This window comes from Mesoplodon mirus (assembly GCF_964341445.2).
Source record: "Mesoplodon mirus genome assembly, chromosome: 3".
Taxonomy (NCBI): Eukaryota; Metazoa; Chordata; class Mammalia; order Artiodactyla; family Ziphiidae; genus Mesoplodon; species Mesoplodon mirus.
In genome coordinates this window covers 149722311-149744532 of record NC_138978.1, presented here as the reverse complement: position 1 = coordinate 149744532, position 22222 = coordinate 149722311, and the positions used below count along the sequence as shown (strand labels likewise).

At 41.7% G+C, this 22222-nt stretch overlaps 1 protein-coding gene across 1 annotated transcript; it reads left to right on the top strand.

The window, feature by feature from the left end:
• Window positions 1-11964: 11964 nt before the first annotated feature.
• Window positions 11965-21365, top strand: LOC309800341 (dual specificity tyrosine-phosphorylation-regulated kinase 3-like). Its single transcript, XM_082614402.1, has 3 exons — window positions 11965-12154; window positions 14025-14136; window positions 19740-21365. Exons 1-3 carry the CDS (start codon window positions 12078-12080, stop codon window positions 21312-21314), a joined length of 1764 nt encoding a protein of 587 aa, XP_082470528.1. The 5' UTR covers window positions 11965-12077; the 3' UTR covers window positions 21315-21365.
• Window positions 21366-22222: the final 857 nt, after the last annotated feature.

The following is a 22222-nucleotide window of genomic DNA, read 5'->3' as shown; positions in this document are numbered from 1 at the left end:
TCAGGCAGCGTACAGGCAGTCAAAGGACTGGGCTCCATTTTTTTTTTTTTAATATTTATTTGTTTATTTAGCTGCACCAGGTCTTAGTTGTGACGCGTGGGATCTTCGTTGCCGCATGCAGGATCTTCATTGTGGTGTGCAGGATCTTTTAGTTGCAGCATGTGGGATCTAGTTCCCTGAACAGGGATTGAACCCAGGCCCCCTGCATTGGGAGCATGGAGTCTTAACCACTGGACCACCAGGGAAGCCCCAGGACTGGGCTTTAGATTCAAGCAGACCAAGGTTTGAATTCCAGTTCACCACTGTCAACTGAAAAAAAGTACACAACGTGAGAGTTGTGATTAAGTTTTATTTGGGGCAAAATGAAGACTATATCCCAAGAGACAGCCTCTGAGATAACTCTGAGGAACTGCTCTGAAGAAGTAAGGGGGGAGGTCAGTATATATGTGATTTTGGTGAAGGAGGATACGTGCAATCAAGCACACATTTTGGTAGAGGGTTGCTGTTAGTCACAAGGAACAAATGTCTCCACTAATGATTTTAGTATTTTTCTACATACGAGAAGATGCAAGAAATGGGGCTCATGAAATCTTACCCTAAAAATATCTTTCTGAAGGCCTGTTCTGCCAGTTTTTCCCAGAGCACAGAATGCCTCATCCCTGATCTCTTCCCCGAACTCCTTTCAGGGTGTGTTGAAGGTCAGCCACTGCAGTGGCCAGTGACTTCATTCTTGTGGTGCCAGATGGCAAGTGACAATTTTTAGTTGGCAGTGCCCGATCACGGTCATAAATTCGACCATGGTTTGGGAGGCACTTCGTGACCATTTTGTCCCAGAGTGCTAAGACATTCCTGCGCCAGGTGAGGAATTTTTCGATAGGCAACTCAATGTGCTGTTACTGGACTAGGCCCTATTAAGAGTAGCCAAAGTCTCTGGACCACAAGACAGTCTCACTAGTCTGTTATGGTACAGGAAATGATTCCCTCTTGTTGCCTTTTCCCATATCTAGAGTTACACTATTATGGTCATTGATCTGATATAGAACTATGTATCTGGTCAAATGTTCCAAGTTCACCTAGTCATCATTTTATCAAAGTCTCAGTCACACATTTGATAATGCAAAAAACAACAATTTTAGGGCTTCCCTGGTGGCACAGTGGTTAAGAATCTGCCTGCCAATGCAGGGGACATGGGTTCGAGCCCTGGTCTGGGAAGATCCCCCATGCCACGGAGCAACTAAGCCTGTGCACCACAACTACTGAGCCTGCACTCAAGAGCCCGCTAGCCACAACTACTGAGCCCATGTGCCACAGCTTCTAAAGCCTGTGCACCTCAACAAGAGAAGCCACCGCAATGAGAAGCCTGTGCACCGCAACGAAGAGTAGCCCCCACTCGCCGCAACTAGAGAAAGCCTGCGAGCAGTGACAAAGACCCAACACAGCCAAAAATAAATAAATTAAATAAATAAATTTATTACAGAAAAGATTTTGTAAAACAGGCAAAATACAAATGATATAGCTAGTAGTATTAGTAAGGTTATAAATAAGAATTTAAGCTTAGAACTTCTATTAGGTGCAGCCCAGTATATCCCCAGGTCATCTGACTTAGCCTGTTCTATACCAGTTCTTATCTTTAAAGGAAATTATATATTGGTATTGTTTATAAGGCACCCGACCCAATTTCCTACTGTTATTAGCTGGTTATCCTTCGTATGATTTAATATACTAAAAGAGCCTTTAAACTTGAGCATAGCCTGGTGTTAGCCACATAGATACATACCAGAACTGTGTGAGGTTTCCTTGTCATAAACAGGAGGTTATGGTTTTTGACTGAGATTCTGCTTGGTGTTCTGACTGAGCTTGAGTGACCCTAAAAGAAAATTCATATTTATGGTCAGAGTCGGAGCAGGTATTATTAATTGGCCAGGTGAGGGATATCACCTAGTAATATCAATAGTGGCCTAAAGAGAACTATAATTTCTTTCTTCTAGAATAAATTTCCTAAGGGCTATCCAATTAGAGCCTTGGAGTGGAGAGATCCACCAAAGTAATCCAGAAGAACTGGATATAGGTAAATAGCCATAAAGCCAACAATTGGATTAACTTTAAATGCAGTATAAGATGGTGAAATACATTCGGTTCATAAGCAAAGTTGTGAGCAATTATCAGAGTAATTGGTAGACAGGCCTGGTCCAGCATCTTGGGTCAGATGTCTATTTCAGATGTCATCTTCTCATCCTAGTCTGGAAGTTTCTCCTCTGTTTGAGTCTTGTTTTAAGGTGATTTTAAGGTCAGCAATCCTCTCTCTAGGCCAGTCCAGTACAGGGACACTTTTGGAAACATTAATCCAAGAGTCAATTCCTTTCAGTTTCGCTGTGCATGAGCTAGTTAAGAGTACCTGATAAGGGTCTTTCCATCTAGGTTGAAGATAGTCCTTTAAATGATGTATTTTCCAGTATGCATAATCCCTGGCTACAGGTCATGAGGCATCTGATCTTCATCCAAAGATAGATTACTGAGATAAACTTCAGAAACAACTTAGAGTGTCCTTTTAATAATTCAATTAAACTTTACAATAATATAACATAATAGCAAGGAGCTGAATCGGAAGTGAGGCTTAAGCAGTAAATACAGACCTCAATTAACAAAACTAGAATTTGATATGCACTAAAACATAAATTTTTCTCTCTAAAATTACCCTCATTTTTACCAAATATAGACAAATTAAGATTAATTTGTTTGCATATTAAGTCTAATTTCAATAACCTTGGCCTGATTACTTAGGTAAGTGTAATTGATCATATAGGGTCTTTAATATTGGCCGTGGGGAGCTTTTCATTAGGAGTCTCGGACTGAAGTTTTCTTTAAAAAAAGCCCTCTCAGGGACTTCCCTGGTGGTGCAGTGGTACGAAATCTGCCTTCCAATGCAGGGGACACGGGTTTGATCCCTGGTTGGGGAACTAAGATCCCACATGCCACAGGGCAACTGAGCCTGTGCACCACAACTGCTGAGCCTGAGCGCCACAACTAGAGAGATAAAGCCCATGCACCACAACTAGAGAGAAGCCTGCGTGCTGCAACGAAGACCCAGCACAGCCAAAAAAAATGAAGAAAATAAATAAATAAAATAAAGTAAATGAATATTAAAAAAAAAAAAAGGCCTCAAGGTCAAGGAAAGCAATGCCAAAGGCTTGTCACAGATTTTGCCTTACAGATTTGGGTGAATTACTCCCTTTTCAAGATCCCCACAATATCACCAGCCAGGAGGTTGCCTTCCTTATTTACCTGATAAGGCTACTGGGAACCTATGAGTTTCCAATTTCTGAAGGAATCAGGTAGACAGAATAGATAAATGTTTCAATTCTGTTTACAGAGGTACAACTTACCAAATTGCTGTAAGTCATAACTAGCTTGAGGGAAGGGTCTGCTTATGTCTGGAAAACACAGATGAAAAGCCAGTAATGTTTTAGACAGAAACCATAAAAATTATAACCACATTCATCAGTTCACTCAGTCCTATGTAACTAATCGTTTCTGTTAATAGTTTCATGAAGCCATCCGGTTTTCCACTAGAATTTTTAAATTTCTTACCCAGTTCAGCAAAATGATCTAAAAGTTACCAGAAATCTGTACTTGTCCAAAAGTCCTTGCTATGAATCTTCTTGAAGAGGAAGCATTTTTGCAAAGGCATAAGTGTAAGACAATAACCGTCTATGAATGACAAAAGACTTAAGAAGGCACAGTTAAAGACCTGATTACAATGCTATTGACAAAGAAACTTGGTTACTGCTGTGACATTTTAGGATAATAACCAGAATTATGACGGATAAATTTTACCAGGACATACCAGATTTTTAGGAATTTTAGGTAATTTCTAGACTATGTATATTAATGATATTTACCCATACAATACAACCTAAGAAGATTTATTACTCATTTGACAATAGTTCCCATGTAATTTAACATACCAAATGAACCTAATTAGTTTAATACCTCTCTTTGGGATGTTTCAGGGAGCCCTTTGAAGCTAGCTAGAGGTCAAAGTTAGCTAGAGGTCAAAGGAACATCTTTAGAAATTGATTTGGGAACTTTGTCAAAAAATATCAAAAAGGTTTTAAAACTCTTGGTCAAATAGGATCATAGGTCACTGTGAAACAATGCTTATCCACTTAACCAAAGTGACAAAAAGATTTCAAAGGCAATTACACACAGTTATAACATGTTACCAGTTAAAGGTAAAAGAAACTTTATAATCTGTTATCAAAAGTGGATCAATATTCTAAGAAAACTTTGTCATCTTAACAGAGAGAAAAACCAAATTCAGGTTTTGCACCAGCTTATTTCTAAAATTCATTTACTCAATTAAATGTATTCTACACTTAGGCAATCCTGACCATGCACAGATCTCTTTTCTCAGGACTCCTTTTCCATAAACCTTCTGTAACTTTCTGTATCCATACTAGTTTGTCCCTTATTTTTTTCCATCCATAAACAACCAGCTCTAGAACAAAATTACATTTTTCCCTTAACAAAATGCAATTCCATTCCTCATACCTTCTTTTACTGAAGACACACATCCTACTTTGCTACTATATGCTGAAATGTTTCCTTTATTATTTCTAGTAGCTTTAATTACATATTTAAATTAGAATTCACAACTCTTAAAACCTTACTTTCTAGTGAAGACTAAGAAGTATGCAATTATGAACTGTTGTTTACATTTTCATTCTGTAGATTGGCAAACATAAATACCAGTAATAATTTCTAAAAAACATGTTTTTTTATAGAAAATATCTCAGTGTGGCCCCAGACATGTTTATGAATAGTCCTTAATGCCTTTAGTTTCCCTGTAAAAGGAAGCCATCGTTCAGTACCTAAGGTTTCATTATCTTATTTTATTTGGGAATGACCTAGTCATTCAATAAACTTCCATCACGTAGCTTAATTTAGTACAACTCTAAACTTTAAAGTTGCCAAGTATCTGGAGAGAATTTTTTAAGTAGATATTCCTAAAACAATTTTCCTAAAGAGTTCACCCAAAACCTCTTTTCTCATTTACATTTAATTTAGTAATAAAACATTTCATTATACCAAGTTATTTTTCTTGTGGACAAATTTGCAACAGATATAATAAGATCTTATTTGACTTTTATTAAACCTAGGTACAATAAAAGTATACTTAATGTTGATGACTCTAAGACATGTCTGTATTAATTAAATCTACAGACAAACCTTAATACCAGGTATTAATTTAATGCTGAATATTTCCCAGTTGACATGAACTTGAAATTCATTCTGGATAGTTTCCTTTTTTATTTCTGAGAATTTTTATAAATGCTTAATTTACTTTAAGCCAATTAAGTAGAGCTCATTTACAAATTAATTTTGATAATACCATCCAAAGGTAAAGACATATGTGCCCACATGGACATATGTACAGACACAATCAGAGACCTCATCGTTTTATTTTAAAACTTAGTCATGAATCAGGTGTTACAATATAAAACTCACTACTTTGTAACAGTTAGAATAAGTCAAATTTCAAAAGGCCTCTTTCCTCCCTGTTTTTCTCCTCAGTCTCTGGAATTAGAGATGGTCTAGATAACTGTTCCTGAGAGCCCTGGTCTCAAGGCACAGGGAGAGAAAAGCATGTTCTCCTAGAAGGACCTGTTCCCTCAAGGGTCAGAATTCTGAAAAGATGTTTTATTAAGCCAGCTTTCTCTAACAACTGCATACAAAATAAAAGAGCCCATAGTGGCTATTTTCAGGGCAAAGTTTCCCTTTAATTCCAAATAAGTAAGTACTTGTAAATATAAGTTTTGTACATACATAAACCTGGCAGGGGTGTTAGTCAGAGGCTGGCTTTCTGATGCTCCTCATGTCTCTGTTTGAGAGGCTCTCTATCCCATTTTAAAGTTGAATTTGTCAGGGGTAAAACTTACTAATGAAATTGTGTGATGGGCCAGTGTGCGGCTTGTGAGCTTAACTCCTCCAGGCATCACCCTAGAGTCGCTTCAGCTCTCTTATGTGGCTCAGTTTCACCCTTCAGTGGTCTAAGACCACTGTGAGTGCTCGGATCACTGAATGGCCAATTCTTATACATGATTCCTGGATGAGCAAGTCTTTTAATTAATGTGTGGATTGCCCTGTGGGACCATTGCACGGTATGAGGACTCTGCCTCCACCACTCCCATACATATCTCAGTTGCCTGAGAAAGCTCTAACTGACCAGGAGGAGTCTTGTCCCTCTTCTTTGGAGCAAAGCTCTCATGTAACATCTTCACTTTTATCCTGACAAATTCTATGAAGGCAGCCAAACTGAGGAAAAGAGTCAGATCAGCTTCTTACCAAACTACCCAGCCCAGACCGCTCAGTGTCTTTAAACTGAGCAAACCCCATTGTTTTTCAGCCAGCCCACCCCCGCACACCCCGGAAAGTTTCAACCGGGGGCCAGGTACCTGTTATACACTGCCAAATAAAACTCAGGATCATCAACCAATACAGGAGATCCAAGAACCAGGAGAGACTCACCCAAATTCGTCTGGACTCTCCAAGGAGGTGGATGGACACAAGAGGTCTCTGATACTATCAATGTTCCAGTTTCTCCCAGAGTTCAGGTAAAGGACAGAAGTCTGCTCTGCGTCCCTTCATGGTCGCCAAAACTGTCGACTGGAAAAATATGCACAACATGAGAGCTGTGAGTTAAGTTTTATTTGGGGCGAATGAGGACTATAGCCCAGAAGACAGCCTCTCAGATAACTCTGATAAACTGCTCTGAAGAGGTAAGGGTGGAAGTCAGTATATATGTGATTTTGGTGAAGAGGGATACATGCAGTCAAGCACACATTTTGGCAGAAGGTTGTTGCTACTCATGAGGAGCAGATGTCTCCATTTATGATTTTAGTGATTCTCTAGATATGAGAAGATGCAAGAAACTGGGCTCATAAAACCTTCTGAAAATATCCAACTATCTGAAGGCCTGTTCTGCCAATGTTTCCCAGAGCACAGAAGGCCTCATTCCTGATCTCTACCCTAAACTCCTTTCAGGGTGTGTTGAAGGTCAGCAACTGCAGTGGCTTGAGACTTCATTTTTGTAGTGCCCGATGGCAAGTGACAATTTTTAGTTGGAACCACACGCCAGCTGGGTGAACTTGGACAAGTTGGTAATCTTTGAGAATGTTTTCTGAATTGTAAAATAGGGATAATACCTATCTCACAGGACTGTTATAAGTTTTAAATGAGAAAATATATGTAAAGCACTTCTGATGGTACCTGGAACATAATAGACTTAATAAATGGTAATTAGGGATTTCCCTAGTGGTCCAGTGGGTAAGACTCTGCGCTCCCAATGCAGGGGGCCGGCTTCTATCCCTGGTCAGGGAACTAGACCCTGCATGCATGCTGCAACTAAAAGTCTGCATGCCGTAACTAAAGATCCCACATGCCTCAACGAAGATCCTGCGTGCCGCAGCTAAGACCCAGTGCGGCCAAAATTAATAAATGAATATATTTTTTAAAAACGGTAATTATATTAGAAAGAGTCCTGGTTAGGTTTTCAAACTTCGGAAACATACTTTCACATGGCCCCTCAGGTCTGTCGCTGGAACTGGCCATGTTGACTTGGGAAGAGTGAGAAGAGGTGACAGATATTTTGGGAAAAGACGAGTCTTTCTGGGGTTAGGGATTAATAAGGACAAACTTCAGGATTTAGGAGACATAGAACCAAGTGTCTACAGTGTTGGAAGAAGCATCGGGACTTTATTTGTTGCTGTTGTTGTTGTTTTCAAGATCCTGAAGCATTAATGGGGCAACTTTCAAAGCTTGGGGAAGAGAGAGAGAGGGAAGAAGTACAGGAAGTGAAACCTTGCAGGACCCTGTGGGGCCCTCCAAGGCATAAATCCTTTCCATGTCCCCTGTTTCTTCTCTGTAGGAAATAGTCTTCATTCAGCCTCCTTGACCTTTCCTGAGTTCCAAAGGGCAGATTCAAACAGTTGCTTATCAGGGAAGGGAGGGATTGCAGAAAGAAAGGAGGAGCAATCAGGAAACAGTAGTGCAGCATGGGGCAGGTTCCTGGTTCCTCTTCAAGGAATATACATAACAATATATGTTTGAGTTCTTCTGCAGGAACTAGGGCCCCCTCCCAGGTGGAGGATGGTAAGTTCAGGCTAAGCACTAGATTCTGGGAACACCACCCTCTTACCTCACCACCAACCAATCAGAAGTCTGTACAAGGTAGAAGATAATGAAGACTCTGACCCCCTCCCCAAATGATTCTCCTTTTGAAAACTTTCATGGTCCAGCAGAATCTCTGGAGTTGGTTTTTGGACACAAGTCTGCCTTCTCCCCAGGTTGCCAGCCTCCTGAATAAAGCAACCTTTCCTTTCCAAGCAACACTTGCCTCTCAAGTATGGGTTTTTGAGTGGTGATCAGCTGAACCTGAGTTTGGTAACAGAAGTCCATGAGGTTCAGAAGAGAGACAGCTTTCTGAAACTTCAGAAAAATGATGTGGTTTTAGTGTTTCAGTGAGTTAAATCTCTGTTTCTGAAAATAGCTATACATGTTTCTGGAACTCAGGTGAACTTGAGGTCGACATAGCTTGGGGAAAATGGTGAGTTTCATAGGTTCTCTATAAATGATTTTTTAAAGTGCATTCCAATTTTGTGATTAATATGGTATACTATGCATTATGGCACATCATGCTGCAAAGAATAATTTATAGTTATTGAAAAGAATTTAAACTTAACCCACCAACAGGTGTTTCATCACAAAATTCCAGGTGCATGTGGCCATAGGAATATTTTCTTCATCTTTACATTTGAAACTGTTATAATCACATTCTGAATGTTCTGATGATTTTTGAAGAGGCTGGAATAGTTTCATTTTTCTTGTTTATTTTTTAGGGGTTCCTTATTTTGCAGATATATTAGAACTGGCTTCAACAAGCAAGCAGGTATCTTACAGGATATTTGGCTAATCCACGATAGGTAAATCTGGCTTTAGCTGCACTGAGAGAGACAATGGAAATTTTGAACTACTCTTGAGTGGGGCTAGGGAGCATAAGCAGATAGGGTAGGGGATCCTTGGAGAAAAAGAACCAGGCATGGCTTTCTTGACAGAAGCCATTTTGTTGTCTAAGCCTGGCCACAATGCTTGCCCTTGCACAGGTCTCAGTAATTAATGATCTTAAGGGAAGAAAAGAATGCAGAAACATTACCTGTTATTAGGCAAGAGAAGTTCTAAAGAGTCCCAGTTCTCTTTCAATGGCAAAGATTAGCCTGAAGTGCTCAGCTACCAGATCAACTGGAACCTAAGGAATAATGATGTTCACTTTTTTTTTATAACAAATTTAATCAGTTATACATATACATATGTTCCCATATCCCCTCCCTTTTGCGTCTCCCTCCCACCCTCCCTATCCCACCCCTCCAGGGGGTCACAAAGCACTGAGCTGATCTCCCTGTGCTACGAGGCTGCTTCCCACTAGCTATCTACCTTACGTTTGGTAGTGTATATAGGTCCATGCCGCTCTTTCACTTTGTCACAGCTTACCCTTCCCCCTCCCCATATCCTCAAGTCCATTCTCTAGTAGGTCTGTGTCTTTATTCCTGTGTTACCCCTATGTTCTTCATGACATTTTTTTTTCTTAAATTCCATATATATGTGTCAGCATACAGTTCAAAATGTTCATAGCAGCCCTATTTACGATGTTGACGTTTTATGAACTTCATGATTTCAATCAACTGAAGCTTGAGCTCTGTCAATCATGCATATGCTTAAAACTTCTCCAGTTTGACAGTTCTGGGAGACACTGTTTTGGGAAAGATCCTCAGGGTTCTCCTTACTTGCTGCAAGTAATAAATCCTTCCTTCTCTCACTCTTTGATTTCATTGCATCTTTTGGCTCAACACCCACCAAGAGGCAAACCCAGTTTCTTGGTAACGGGAAGGGAAGAAAGGGCGTAAATGATGTAGAAGCTGCTCAGGAGCTGGAGCGCACAGGGCAGCAGTTCAGCTGGGGTGTGGGGGCTCCTGCTAGAGCCCTCATTGGGCTTTAATCCAGCCACACTGTTATGAAACAGGGGCTCTGAAGAAATTACTTGGGTCACTAAGGTCGGAGACTCATGAAGTGCCAGCATCCTCGTGTAATCCTCCCTCCCGTGACCTTGGGATCAATAGCCTAAAGACAAAGGAGGCCTCTGTGCTTCCTATCTCAGGGGCAGGAAGGGGAGCAGAATGCCTCAAGGTGGCTTACATAGCTATGTCTTAAAGCAGACTTGGAGAGAGCAGTGATTCAGAAGGAGGTAAGAAAACTTGGCGGGGGGGCAAGTCCTATCGAAACGTTTAGTGCAGTAAAGTGGTCTGAGGGGTCCACATAAGTACTAAGAACAATGATTATTTAATACAATTTTGCAACCTTAGAGCTGGAAAGGACCTCAGCAACAATCTAGTCCAAACCTTTCGCTGCCGTGGAACTCTTCCTTCAAACAAAATCTTCCATAGGAGTCTAAATACAAACCCACATGAAAGCAGGATTGTTCTGGTTGGGGAAGGGTGGGGGAGGGGCTGGGCGAGGTTAGGAAAAAAAGCTTATTCATAAGATTAGAAAAAAATTTTAAATCATCATGGAAGAAAATCTTTGAATTTATATTTTTATCATAGGCTAAAGAAAACATTGATTGTAAAGTTCCCCAAACGGACACATTAGTAATTTATAAAGTGAAGAGCCTTTGGATTTTAAGGGCATTTTTACTAAAGACATGAGAACAGGGACTCTGACTTTTAGTCTCACGGAAATGAGCCTTGGATGCAAATGTTCAGGTTTCTGGACTATGCTCTGCAGGCTTGGGGCAATGAGTCCCCAAGCCCCACCCCGCCAGGTGGCGCCCGTGTTCGGCATTTCCATAACGTTTAGTTCTCTCCTCAAGGGTCAGACAGCCTGCCTCGTGTTTTGTAGGTTTAGATAATCCGACTGGCTGTTACGCTCAAGAAAACAACACTTGTGTGCTTCTGTTTTAACCTCCTTCCCTTTCACTTTCGTTCCAACTATCCAAATCCGCTTACCCTTGGTGTTGCCGAGGCATCTTAACTTTTCAGAAAAGCAAAGGGAAAACCCCCACCCATTCCAAGGAAGAAGACAGGAAGAGCCTTCTTTCCAGGGGGTCTGGTGCAGCAGGACGAAGGCTGGGAATTTGGAGACGTTTAGTTCAGGCTTTGCCAACCACAGATCTCCTCTGGCCTCACTTTCCTCATCCTTAAAATGGCTCTGAGCCCTACCATCCGTGGCATCCCATTGCAGGGGAGTCAGACATACCTCAGCTTAAATTCCGGATCCTAGTTAAATCTATATAAAAGAGGGATGTCATCTAGTATGGTTACCGAGGTTAAATGAAAAGATTCGTGGCGCCGGTGGTGTCACAAAGTGGGTTTATTATTATTGGTTTCCTCTGTTAACTCATTACCCTCCGGAGGGACGCCCCTCAGTGGAGAAGTCTGAGAAATTACCCATGTCTTTCGTTCTCATTTTATTCATATTCAAGGGAGGTTTTAGAACTCTAGGCTGCAACTTGCTAAGAGATAGCTAGCTGACCGTGAGGTGCCGGCTGCCACTTCTGAGGCAGAAATCGGGGGCTGCTATTTCACAAACCCTCCGTCAGGGCCCTTCTACCTCCCCAGCCGCGGCCCTCAGGCCTCGGCCAGCGACCAGAGAACCTCAGGCGGCGGGTTCCCAGCCTCCCGCCTCCCACCTTCCAGGGCCAGCGAGAGCTTCCGAGACACGCGCCGCTCAGTGGGGAGTGGCCTCGGCCCCGCCCCTGTGCGTGGCCACATTGTTGCGCCGAGGCGTTTCAAGGGGCGTGTCGCGGTTGCTAGGCGACCACACCGCTCCCCTTCCCGCCCCTGCTGCTCCTCGGCAGTTGTCGACCCCAGCCAGTCCCGAGCGGACGCGCTGGGAGCTGCACTGTGTGGAAGAGAGGTACCGAGGAAACGTCGCGGCCCGGGAGGCAGCCGCCCCAGCTCAGGTGGACGCTGCTCGCCTGACCGTCCAAACGCCGCCCCTCCCTCCGGGGGGTCCGGAGCTAACGGATGGGAGGCACAGCTCGCGGGTCCAGGCGGAAAGATGCGGGGCCGCCAGGAGACGGACTGCCGCCCCAGCCGCGGAGGTAACGGCGCCGGGGGATAACGCGCTGGGGCTCCCGAAGGAGCCGCTGCAGCTGGCAGGCGAGGTCGGGGGGCGTGGATGGACTGGGCTGGAGGTTGAGCGAGCCCCCAAGCAGTAAGGACGAGGGAAGGGGTCTGACTCCCTCTCCGGGACTGGCCCACCCTCTTCCTCTCCATCAGCTCCCCTGCCCCCAGCCCAGCGCGGGAGTGGGCTAGAAAGGAGTTAGGCAAAGAAGAATTCCCACCCTGGGGATTATTTCTGAAGTCCTACATCGGGGGTATATGGTAGGAACTCTGAGAAGCTGGGATGTTTTTGGTGGGGCTTTTTAGCAAACTGGGGGACACAGGGAGCAATACCTTTTCCAATAAGCCCTGTTGCTCAGAGCAGATAACCAAGGGCTTTGCCGTGAGGGGTGTAGGTGAGGGGCTCTGCCGAGTAGGACTTTTTGTGGATCGTGTTTTGAGAGATTCTCCACCTTTCATAGGATTTTACACCTTAATGGAGAGTAGGGACCACCTGCCCACTTCATTTGCATGGAGACTACCTTTGGGTAATTTCCTTTGGCTATTTATAGGAAATCTTGTAGGTCTTCAGTCTGTCTTCTTCTTTGTAAATGTGGACGTCTGTCCCATTTTGTTTGTTTTATTCGTGCTGTTGGCAAAGAATCAGTCACATCCAGAATTTTTGGTTCTTGTCAATGAAGCAGTTCCCGTAAAGGTATAATTTTATCAGAATGTAAGCATGTTTTTTAAAAAGAGAACATTCCAAAAATAATTTGTAGTGGGTTTTCTGTTTGGTTTTTGTTTTTCGGGTTTTTTTTTTCTCTTTGTACTCCTATAACACATCGATTAAGAAAACTCTGGAATTTTACAAAACAGTTTTTATAAGCCACTAAAATATTCCAGCATAGTTTTAAAGATTAAAAAAAATTCTTCCCTTGCAGCTGGCTCATTATCATTGTATTCATAGTATATCATGTAAAAATGATACAATGAAATGCTGATGTGTGTTACTGGGAAATCCATGTTCTTGGTGGCAGATGAAATACATTATTCAGAGCCATCCTGTGGATTAAATAAATCCTCTCCGTCTTTTGTGTTCCCTTACAGCGGTGGAGGGAGGCACAGTGTTAAAGAGCAGAGAAATTATCATTTGGCATTTAGCTTCCACCATCCACCCGAAAATTAAGTGGGTAAAGATGTGAAATCCAGTACGTTTTGTAATGTAGAGAATCCCTATAGTATTTGCTGTAGAATTCACTGTAGTTTTCTACAAGTTAGATAGATGTTAAGTAGGAAAATAAATAAATAAATATAGAGAAAGCCCTAAGAAGGCCTTTTATTTCTTGCTTGTGAGACCCAGAAGTGCGTAGACTGGAACTATTCTTCCCTTTACAACATGTGACCAACGGCTCAGAGAGGAAGGTAGAGTAGCCAGTGGTAGAGCTGAGATTAGAATCCAAGTCTCCGACTTGAAAGTACAGTTCTCTGTCTGTTTGTTTGTTCTGGTTAGCTTTTAGGCTTCAGATTTCAACTAGCCTTCGTTTTCAAGTAGTAAGTTAAATGAGATTCTTTTGATGGTCCCTATTGTTAACAACATTCAGAAAGTAAGACGTATTTTAACAATTTCAAACTATAAACCTAGAAATGCTGTCCTTTCTTTAAAAATAAAAAAAGGAGGAAAAGTTGGGTTTCCTCCCTTCCTCTGCCAAATACCCCTGTGGTGTGTATTCAGTGCCAAAATGCAGTGTGGACATTTGTTTGTATTAATTATTCTTTGTAGCAGATATGAAGCAGTTAAAGGGTGTTTTGGAAATACAAATTTATATACTTCAGTTACTGACAGATTTTATCTGTAATCCTTTCAACTAGATTGGATGATTTTGTCTATGATAGTGTCGTGATAATAGATGAAACCAAAGGCTCACCCTGTTCAAATGCACTCTGCAATCCTTCTGAACCACCTCTACCCAGAAGACTAAATGTAAGTAAATGAAGTAATTCTTTGAGCTCTAATGGGCCTGGAAAGGAGGAAGTGCTACTTTAAATGGTCAAGGTACAGTTACATGTCACTGGTAACCCAGGCTCTTTTTTATTCACTTTTGGTTTCTCTTGACTTTGAAATAACAGTTTCTGTGGTCCAAGTTCAGCTTTTCAGAATGATTTTGATTTGGAGCCCACCTATTCCTTTCAATCACTGGGGTAAATAGGGAAAAAAACGACATGCTACTTTTATCTAGATAGTGTTTGTTTTGTTTTTTTTCTGCGGTACGCAGGCCTCTCACCGTTGTGGCCTCTCCCGTTGCGGAGCACAGGCTCCGGACTCAGCGGCCATGGCTGACGGGCCCAGCCACTCCGCGGCATGTGGGATCTTCCCAGACCGGGACACGAACCCGTGTCCCCTGCATCGGCAGGCGGACTCTCAACCACTGCGCCACCAGGGAAGCCCTAGATAGTGGTTATTTTTTTTTTTCATAGAATGATATGTACACTATATTATGATGGCTCATTTTAACAAGAACAAGAAACAGAAAATACCTCTGAACTTACAGATCTGCAGATTTTTCCTGCACGGTAGAAATGCAGTCCTAGCTTATTAGTATGCTTAAGAGAACCATTTTATAGATCATAAATGAAACTTGAGCAATACATTTTGGTTTCGATGCATTTAATCATTTTGGAGCTTGCAGACATTTAGCTTTTGACACCGTTTTATGTTTAAGAGAATAAATTAATTCCCATTCCCTCGGCACTCATAGAGAGGTAGGGAGAGCAGGGTTTTGGACAAGTTCCATGACAGGGAGAATCTATCCTGTGACTTTAAAATTTGCTGCATATATCATCAACGAACAAACTGAATAATTGAGTAGACTAATTTATCAATAGTTCTCCTTCATATTTCTGTTTAAGACCTAAAATTATTTCTATGTAAAACACTGCTTGCATTTTTCATAGTCCTTCCCAACGGTTTGTCAGCTTTTGCCATTAAAAATCAACCCCTTCACTACTTTCAAGGCTAATAATATTACAAGATACGGGCTACATATATTTGGAAGGCTGGTCACCCTATTTTTAATCTCCTTTCCAAAGTGCAGTAAGTTTCCTTTCTCCACAAGCTTATTGTTTTTAATATGTAAAAACCTCTAAGAGCTCCAGAACCACCTATATACTCGTGTGTTGACTATCAGATTTCGTGGTTACTTGCTGACAATTAGCACATCTCTCTGGGAAACTTTTACAGTCCGTCATCATGTGACTTAAAGTCCATTTTAACTTTACTTCAGTTGGCCAGTGCTAATCACCATATAGTAGGGCAATTAAATTGTATGTTTCAGGATCAAAATGAATTTTTTTTACTGTGTGGTATTCAGAGTAACACAGCTTGCAAAACACAAGATTTTAGATTCTAAAACAATGCTGTCTTTGCAAATTTTGCTGAAAAAAGTGCTTTTGACCTCTTAGTAACACTTATAGTTCATTATGCCATGACTCCATTGCGAGACGCTATTGCTCATTTCACAAAGAGCTTTGGCTTCCTTGTTTATCCAAGATGCCCTTACATTCTTGTTGTAAACTATAAATCATCTGCTCATAGGCTTTTATTGGGTTAGCTTTGTGTTGCAGAGATTTAGGGTCGAGAACGAGGGAGGGGGTGGTGTTTTATATCTGGACGAGAAGGATATTCCTTTTCTGAATTTCTCAACAAGATCTTTAAGACTTGATTAACGCAGTTGAAGATTCTATTTGAAATGTCAAGAGTGCTCCAAATTGATCAGCTCGGTGCTTTGTGACCACCTAGAGGGGTGGGATAGGGAGGATGGGAGACACAAGAGGGAGGAGATATGGGGACATATGTATATGTATGGGTGATTCGCTTTGTTATAAAGCAGAAACTAACACACCATTGTAAAGCAATTATACTCCAATACAGGGGTGTTAAAAAAAAAAAAAGAGCGCTCCAAATTAACAATGTACATGAAGCATTCTTAAATAAAACAGGATTAATCTGGCATTATTTGTCTCTCTGGATATAATTACATAGTTAAAATATTTGAAGTCGATAGCAGACATTGGTCAGTTATTGTGATTATAACCCTAGACTAGAAATATATAGTGTTTTGTAACTACTTTAACATGTGTGAAAATTCTAGATTCTCCTAGAACGGAAGGAAGATTTTATTTATAGCACAGCAGACTTGATACATAATTGATTCAGAGCAGTATTTGAGTTATTACAGGAAAGGAAAGAAAGCTAAGGTGAGAACCCCTCCCTGTGTGGAAAAATTTCTTTCTGGAATTCTTCAGATTCATTGGAGGTTCAAACCTTGACAGTCCTCAGGGGACTAGACCTGAAGTGTCTTGTTCTGTTCTGGAAGCCACACTTGCAGAGAGATATAACGTGCAGCCCATACGTGTTGAGAACGTGAATAGGATATAGTAAGGCAGCCTGACCCAGGCTGTGTGAGGTGGAGGATGTGATGGGGATGATGAGCCTCGAGAAAAAATGGGGAAGGCAGGACAGCCCCTTTTAGGTATCTGAAGGGCTTTAACATGGAAATTTGGACACTCCTGTGTAGTTCCGGAGGGCAAAATAAGACTTAATTTGCAGAGAGAGAGATTTAGGCTCACTTTAAGGAAATACCATGAGTCAGGAAATCCAAATGACATCCTTAATCTTATTGTAATAGTTCTGTGGAAGTTAAATTTCTGTTCTTATTAACAGTCTGTACCTGAGACCCTCTCTTTACCACAAACAGAAATGAATACCTCCAGAGCCAGCACAGCCTTACATGTAGGTAGAGTAGGTGAAATGCCCAGGGGTGGACCCTGGACCACAAATACCTTTCCTACCAGCTTGTCATTGATGACCGCGGGTCCTAGAGAGTCATTCCCTTGGGTTAAGGCATTGCTCTTTTTAAAGGTCAAATATGTCTGGAGAGATAACCCATTAAATTGCATGGCAAGTTGAAAGGAGGTTTTATGTGGGGGAGAAAGTGGGTGAGGTGTTTCCATGCATCCTAAGGGAAGGCTGATTGTGCAGGCCTTCACGGAGCAGAAGGCATAGTTAATGCCAGATGTCTGGTGGAGGGAGTCTGGAACTGCAGAGGAAGGCACCACAGAGAGAAAAGAGAAGCTGAAAGGGGATAGGGAGGGTGTATTGGAGTTTAAACAATATATTGAGAATTTTGCCTAACTGTTACCAGTGTTTTTAACATGTTTTATAGTTTCTGAGGGTCTTTCACATATATTATTAATTATAATTTGATTCACACAACATCCTGCAAGGAGGTATTATTATCCACATTTTAAAGATAAAGAAATTGAGGCTAAGAAACTGGGCTAAAGGTTAAGCCTACCCTGGGACCTACAGTTTTTGAGCAGTGTAGCCAGGACCCCAACCTAGGCCTTCTGACTTCACATTTCTTCAGAATGTGTCCCCAGGATTTTAGCAGTAAATATTTAGATGCATTTAGGTTAGGTAGTAAAAATTTAAGGAAAACTGGTTTAGATGCATGCAAATATTTGGTTTTGTTATGTAAATCTACCTAAAACCAAATAATTATAATTCCCTAGTTCAGCCAAACCTATCTCCTAATAGATTGTAGTGCCTTGAGGTAACCTGTTTTTTGGCACTTTTATAATTGTGAACAATTAGTGCTCATGTGAATGTTAGATGGATGGATGAGGCCTTTTTTTTCCATCCCTAAAAACAGGAATGGTTATTTGACTTAATTGCTGATAAACAAAATGTTGCATTATATTTACATCTTAGCAAGGTATTTAGGTTCTGTCTGCCAGCCTGTGTTTTATTTTCTTGACTAGTGATAGTTCTCTATTTTGGTATCAGAGACCTCTCCTGGTCCGTATCTTGCCTCTTTATTGAGAAACTCAATGCCAAAGTACGGCTACCGTTGTACTGGCTGCTTTGCTTATATGTAAGATGGTGCAGTGCCTCATTTTTGTAACTGTAGTACTATATAAATGTTTAAATTGATTAAATGACCTAAAAGAAGCAGGCAGGAACTAATGTCGTGCTTTTATAACTAAATAAGGGGCTGTCTAAAGTATGCCAACACTTAATTTTTTTTTCATCCCTTTTTTGTTTTTTATATTTACATCTTTTATATTTTTATTTATATAGGTGATGGGTCAGGTGTTGTTTGCTTAGGTTATATTAAAATTCTCTTTTTTAAATGGTTGGCCACTTTGGATCATTACCTTATAATTTGCGTTATATTTTAAGAGATCATAAAGATAGCTCAGAGCTTCTCTGGAATTATCTACCCCTGATCGTAGAGGCTCTCAATCATACAGATCGGGGGTAAAGTTCTTCAGGGTCTGTTAAGAAAAACAGTTGTTCTTTGAAGTATCCCAGACTATTTTTTTTAAACAACAGATGTAGCACTTTTTTTCTTCTTTCCTTCTAGCACATTCTTATATTTTTCTTAGTATTTTTTTTAGCGTTTGGCTTTTTCATTGTCTTTCCCTCCATCGAGTTTCAAAGAATCTTATTTCATTTCAGAGGTATTTAATAAGTAGAGTTTTCTTCTGCGGGTTATTGTTCCTTGCAGGAAAAGGTGATGCCAAATCAAGTAAAAAGAGTTGTATGCCTTTGTCACGTAGGCGTTTGCTGAGGGAGACTAGTGTATGTGTCTATGAGCAAGGGAAGGAGAGAGAAAGGAGACTCTTTGTCTTTAGGAGAGTTTTACAAGCAGCACCCTGGGGCCTTAGATTCTCACTGCTATTCATCAGATACATAAAGAATTGGCCTTGGTGATCTCAAGAGTTCTCTCTGGATTAGAAATTTTGTGATTCAATGAACTGAGATAGGAAGATGCGATCATGTATTTGGGGACCCAGGAGTAGACGATGAGGCCTTGGTTGATTCCAGGCCAAGGTCAACATTCAGCCCTACTGGAGAATAGTACAGGCACTAGGAGAAGCTGGTACCAGGTTATGTTAATGTTCTGGACCAAGATTCAGAAGACCTGGGGATCACATCCTGCCTCTGTCCCTGTATCATTTACAGAACACTTTAATATGTATTCATTTGCTCCTGGTACATGCCCTTAAGATTTGGGAAGATACTTGAAACAGTTTGTGAACAATATAGGACAGTATATATATAACAAGGGCCAGATTACGTGGTAGACTCGAAAAGCTGCAGCTAAGATGTGAGTGGAGCCATAGTTAGTATGGGCTTGGAGTAGTTCTAAGTGGAAGAGGGAGGACTAGCATTGGGCTTTGAAAGAGCGTAGGATTTGAGTGGATGGGGTGAAAAGATTCTCGGTAGGAAGACATACCAGTTAGAAGGAATCTAGCACGTTTCGGGTATGGTAAGATGACCGTCTTGTTTTGAACAAAGGGAGGCCTATGTAGTGGGGCTGGGGTGGCCACAGCAGTCAGGGAACCTAAGGATTAACATAACACGAGTTTCTAGAGACTCCTGCTTTTCTTATCTCACTTTTGGGCCTTTTAACTACACAACTGGCATGTTTTGTTGTTTTGTTCAGTCAGGGGGACGATTCTTTCGTTCTTCCACCGTTTTTAGTGACTTTAACATAGATTCACTTCTCTTTGCCGTAGATCACCACTGAGCATTTAACAAGAGATCCTACTCAGTGCTTCCTGAATGGAGGTGAGATGAAGGTAGAACAACTATTTCAAGAATCTGGCAACAGAAGATCTGATACTTTTCAGTCAGATGGCATCAACGACTCTGAAAAATGCTCTCCTACAGTTTCTCAGGGTAAAAGTTCAGATCGTGTGAATACAGTAAAATCCAGCAGTTCATCCAAAGCATCCAAAGTGTTGCCTCTGACTCCAGAACAAGCACTGAAGCAGTATAAACACCACCTCACTGCTTATGAGAAGCTGGAAATCATCAATTATCCAGAAATTTACTTTGTGGGTCCAAATGCCAAAAAAAGACATGGAGTTATCGGTGGTCCCAATAATGGGGGTTATGATGATGCAGATGGGGCCTACATTCACGTGCCTCGAGACCATCTAGCTTATCGATATGAGGTGCTGAAAATTATTGGCAAGGGCAGTTTTGGGCAGGTAGCCCGGGTCTATGATCACAAACTTCGACAGTACGTGGCCCTGAAGATGGTACGCAATGAAAAGCACCTCCATCGCCAAGCAGCCGAGGAGATCCGGATTTTGGAGCATCTTAAAAAGCGGGATAAAACCGGTAGCATGAACGTTATCCATATGCTGGAAAGTTTCACGTTCCGGAACCATGTTTGCATGGCCTTTGAGTTACTGAGCGTAGACCTTTATGAGCTCATGAAAAAAAACAAGTTCCAGGGTTTTAGTATCCAGTTGGTTCGCAAGTTTGCTCAATCCATCTTGCAATCCTTGGATGCTCTCCACAGAAACAAGATCATTCACTGTGACCTGAAGCCAGAAAACATTCTCCTGAAACGCTATGGGCACAGTGCGACTAAGGTCATTGACTTTGGGTCCAGCTGTTTTGAGTACCGGAAGCTTGACACCTATATCCAGTCTCGGTTCTACAGAGCTCCAGAGATCATCTTAGGAAGCCGCTACAGCACGTCCATTGACATGTGGAGTTTTGGCTGCATCCTTGCAGAACTTTTAACAGGACATCCTCTCTTCCCTGGAGAGGATGAAGGAGACCAGCTGGCCTGTATGATGGAGCTTCTAGGGATGCCACCACCAAAACTCCTGGAGCAATCCAAACATGCCAAGTACTTTATTAACTCCAGGGGCCTACCTCGCTACTGTTTTGTGACCAGTCGGGCAGATGGGAGGGTTGTGTTTGTGGGCGGTCGTTCACGGAGGGGTAAGAAGCGGGGTCCCCCAGGCAGCAAAGACTGGCGGACAGCACTGAAGGGGTGTGATGATTACTTCTTCATAGACTTTTTGAAAAGGTGTCTTACCTGGGACCCCTCTGCCCGCCTGACCCCAGCTCAAGCACTAAGACACCCTTGGATTAGCAAGTCTGTGCCCAGACCTCTCACCACTGAAAAGGTGTCAGGCAAAAGGGTAGTAAACCCTGCAAATGCTTTCCAGGGCCTGGGTTGCAAGCTGCCTCCAATTGTACGAATAGCCAATAAGCTTAAAGCTAACTTAATGTCAGAAACCAGTGGTGGTATACCTCTGTGCACTGTATTGCCAAAACTGATTAGCTAATGGACAGCTGGTGTGCTCAGAGATGATATGTAGGTATTTTTAATCATCCTGCAAACCTGAAAATGGAAAAAAAGAAACAACACCAAGCCCATTAATGGATATGTTTTTGGTAGACTAGATATCTTTTTTTAACAAGGCAAAGCATTTTTATATGACTGTAAAAGAACTCTTGAAGGGCTAATTACCTAACCAGCTTGTATTGGCCATCCTGGGATACATAGTAAAAGACTTTTTATAAGTCAGTGCATCTTTTGTTATTATTGTCAGGTGTTCACCAACCTGTGTATTATTCTGTGGGTTTAAATCCTTTTCTCTCAAGGTAGACGATATACCAGAAAGTATATCCTGAACGTTCACTTCTAGTCTCCCTCGGCATCTGTTCCAGAGGCTTAATTTGGGACATGGCCGTAGTTATAGATGAGACTGAAAACTAGATCTGCCGCGCACTCCAGACCCCACATGTGTATAGAATGCCTTAAAGAAGCTCACATGTAGAGGAAGAGAATTACATTAAAACCCCTTGTTTAAAAAACAGAGCAAAATTCTCAGAAAGAAGTTCAGACTTGAGGTGAAAATCAATAAGCAACTCTCCTGACATGATAATATTTACTGGGTGCTTATTAAATGTCAGGTTATTCGATCTTGACAGCAATCTTACAAGTGTTAGAAATCAGGGCTCAGAGAAGCCTGGTAATGGGCTCAAATACACCTTTGCTCCAACACCCTGGGGAGCTGGCTTTTGAGCCCAGATGGCTCAGTCTTCAAAGTCCAGGTTCAACCCACATGTAACACTCCCTCTGCTGGTGGCTGTGTGTGCGGGTCGGGTGGGGGGTTCACACCGATTCTTCCTGCTGACACAACCTAATCTGGCCCACCTACTCTTCAGAAAGGTGAGGGGACTGAAGCCT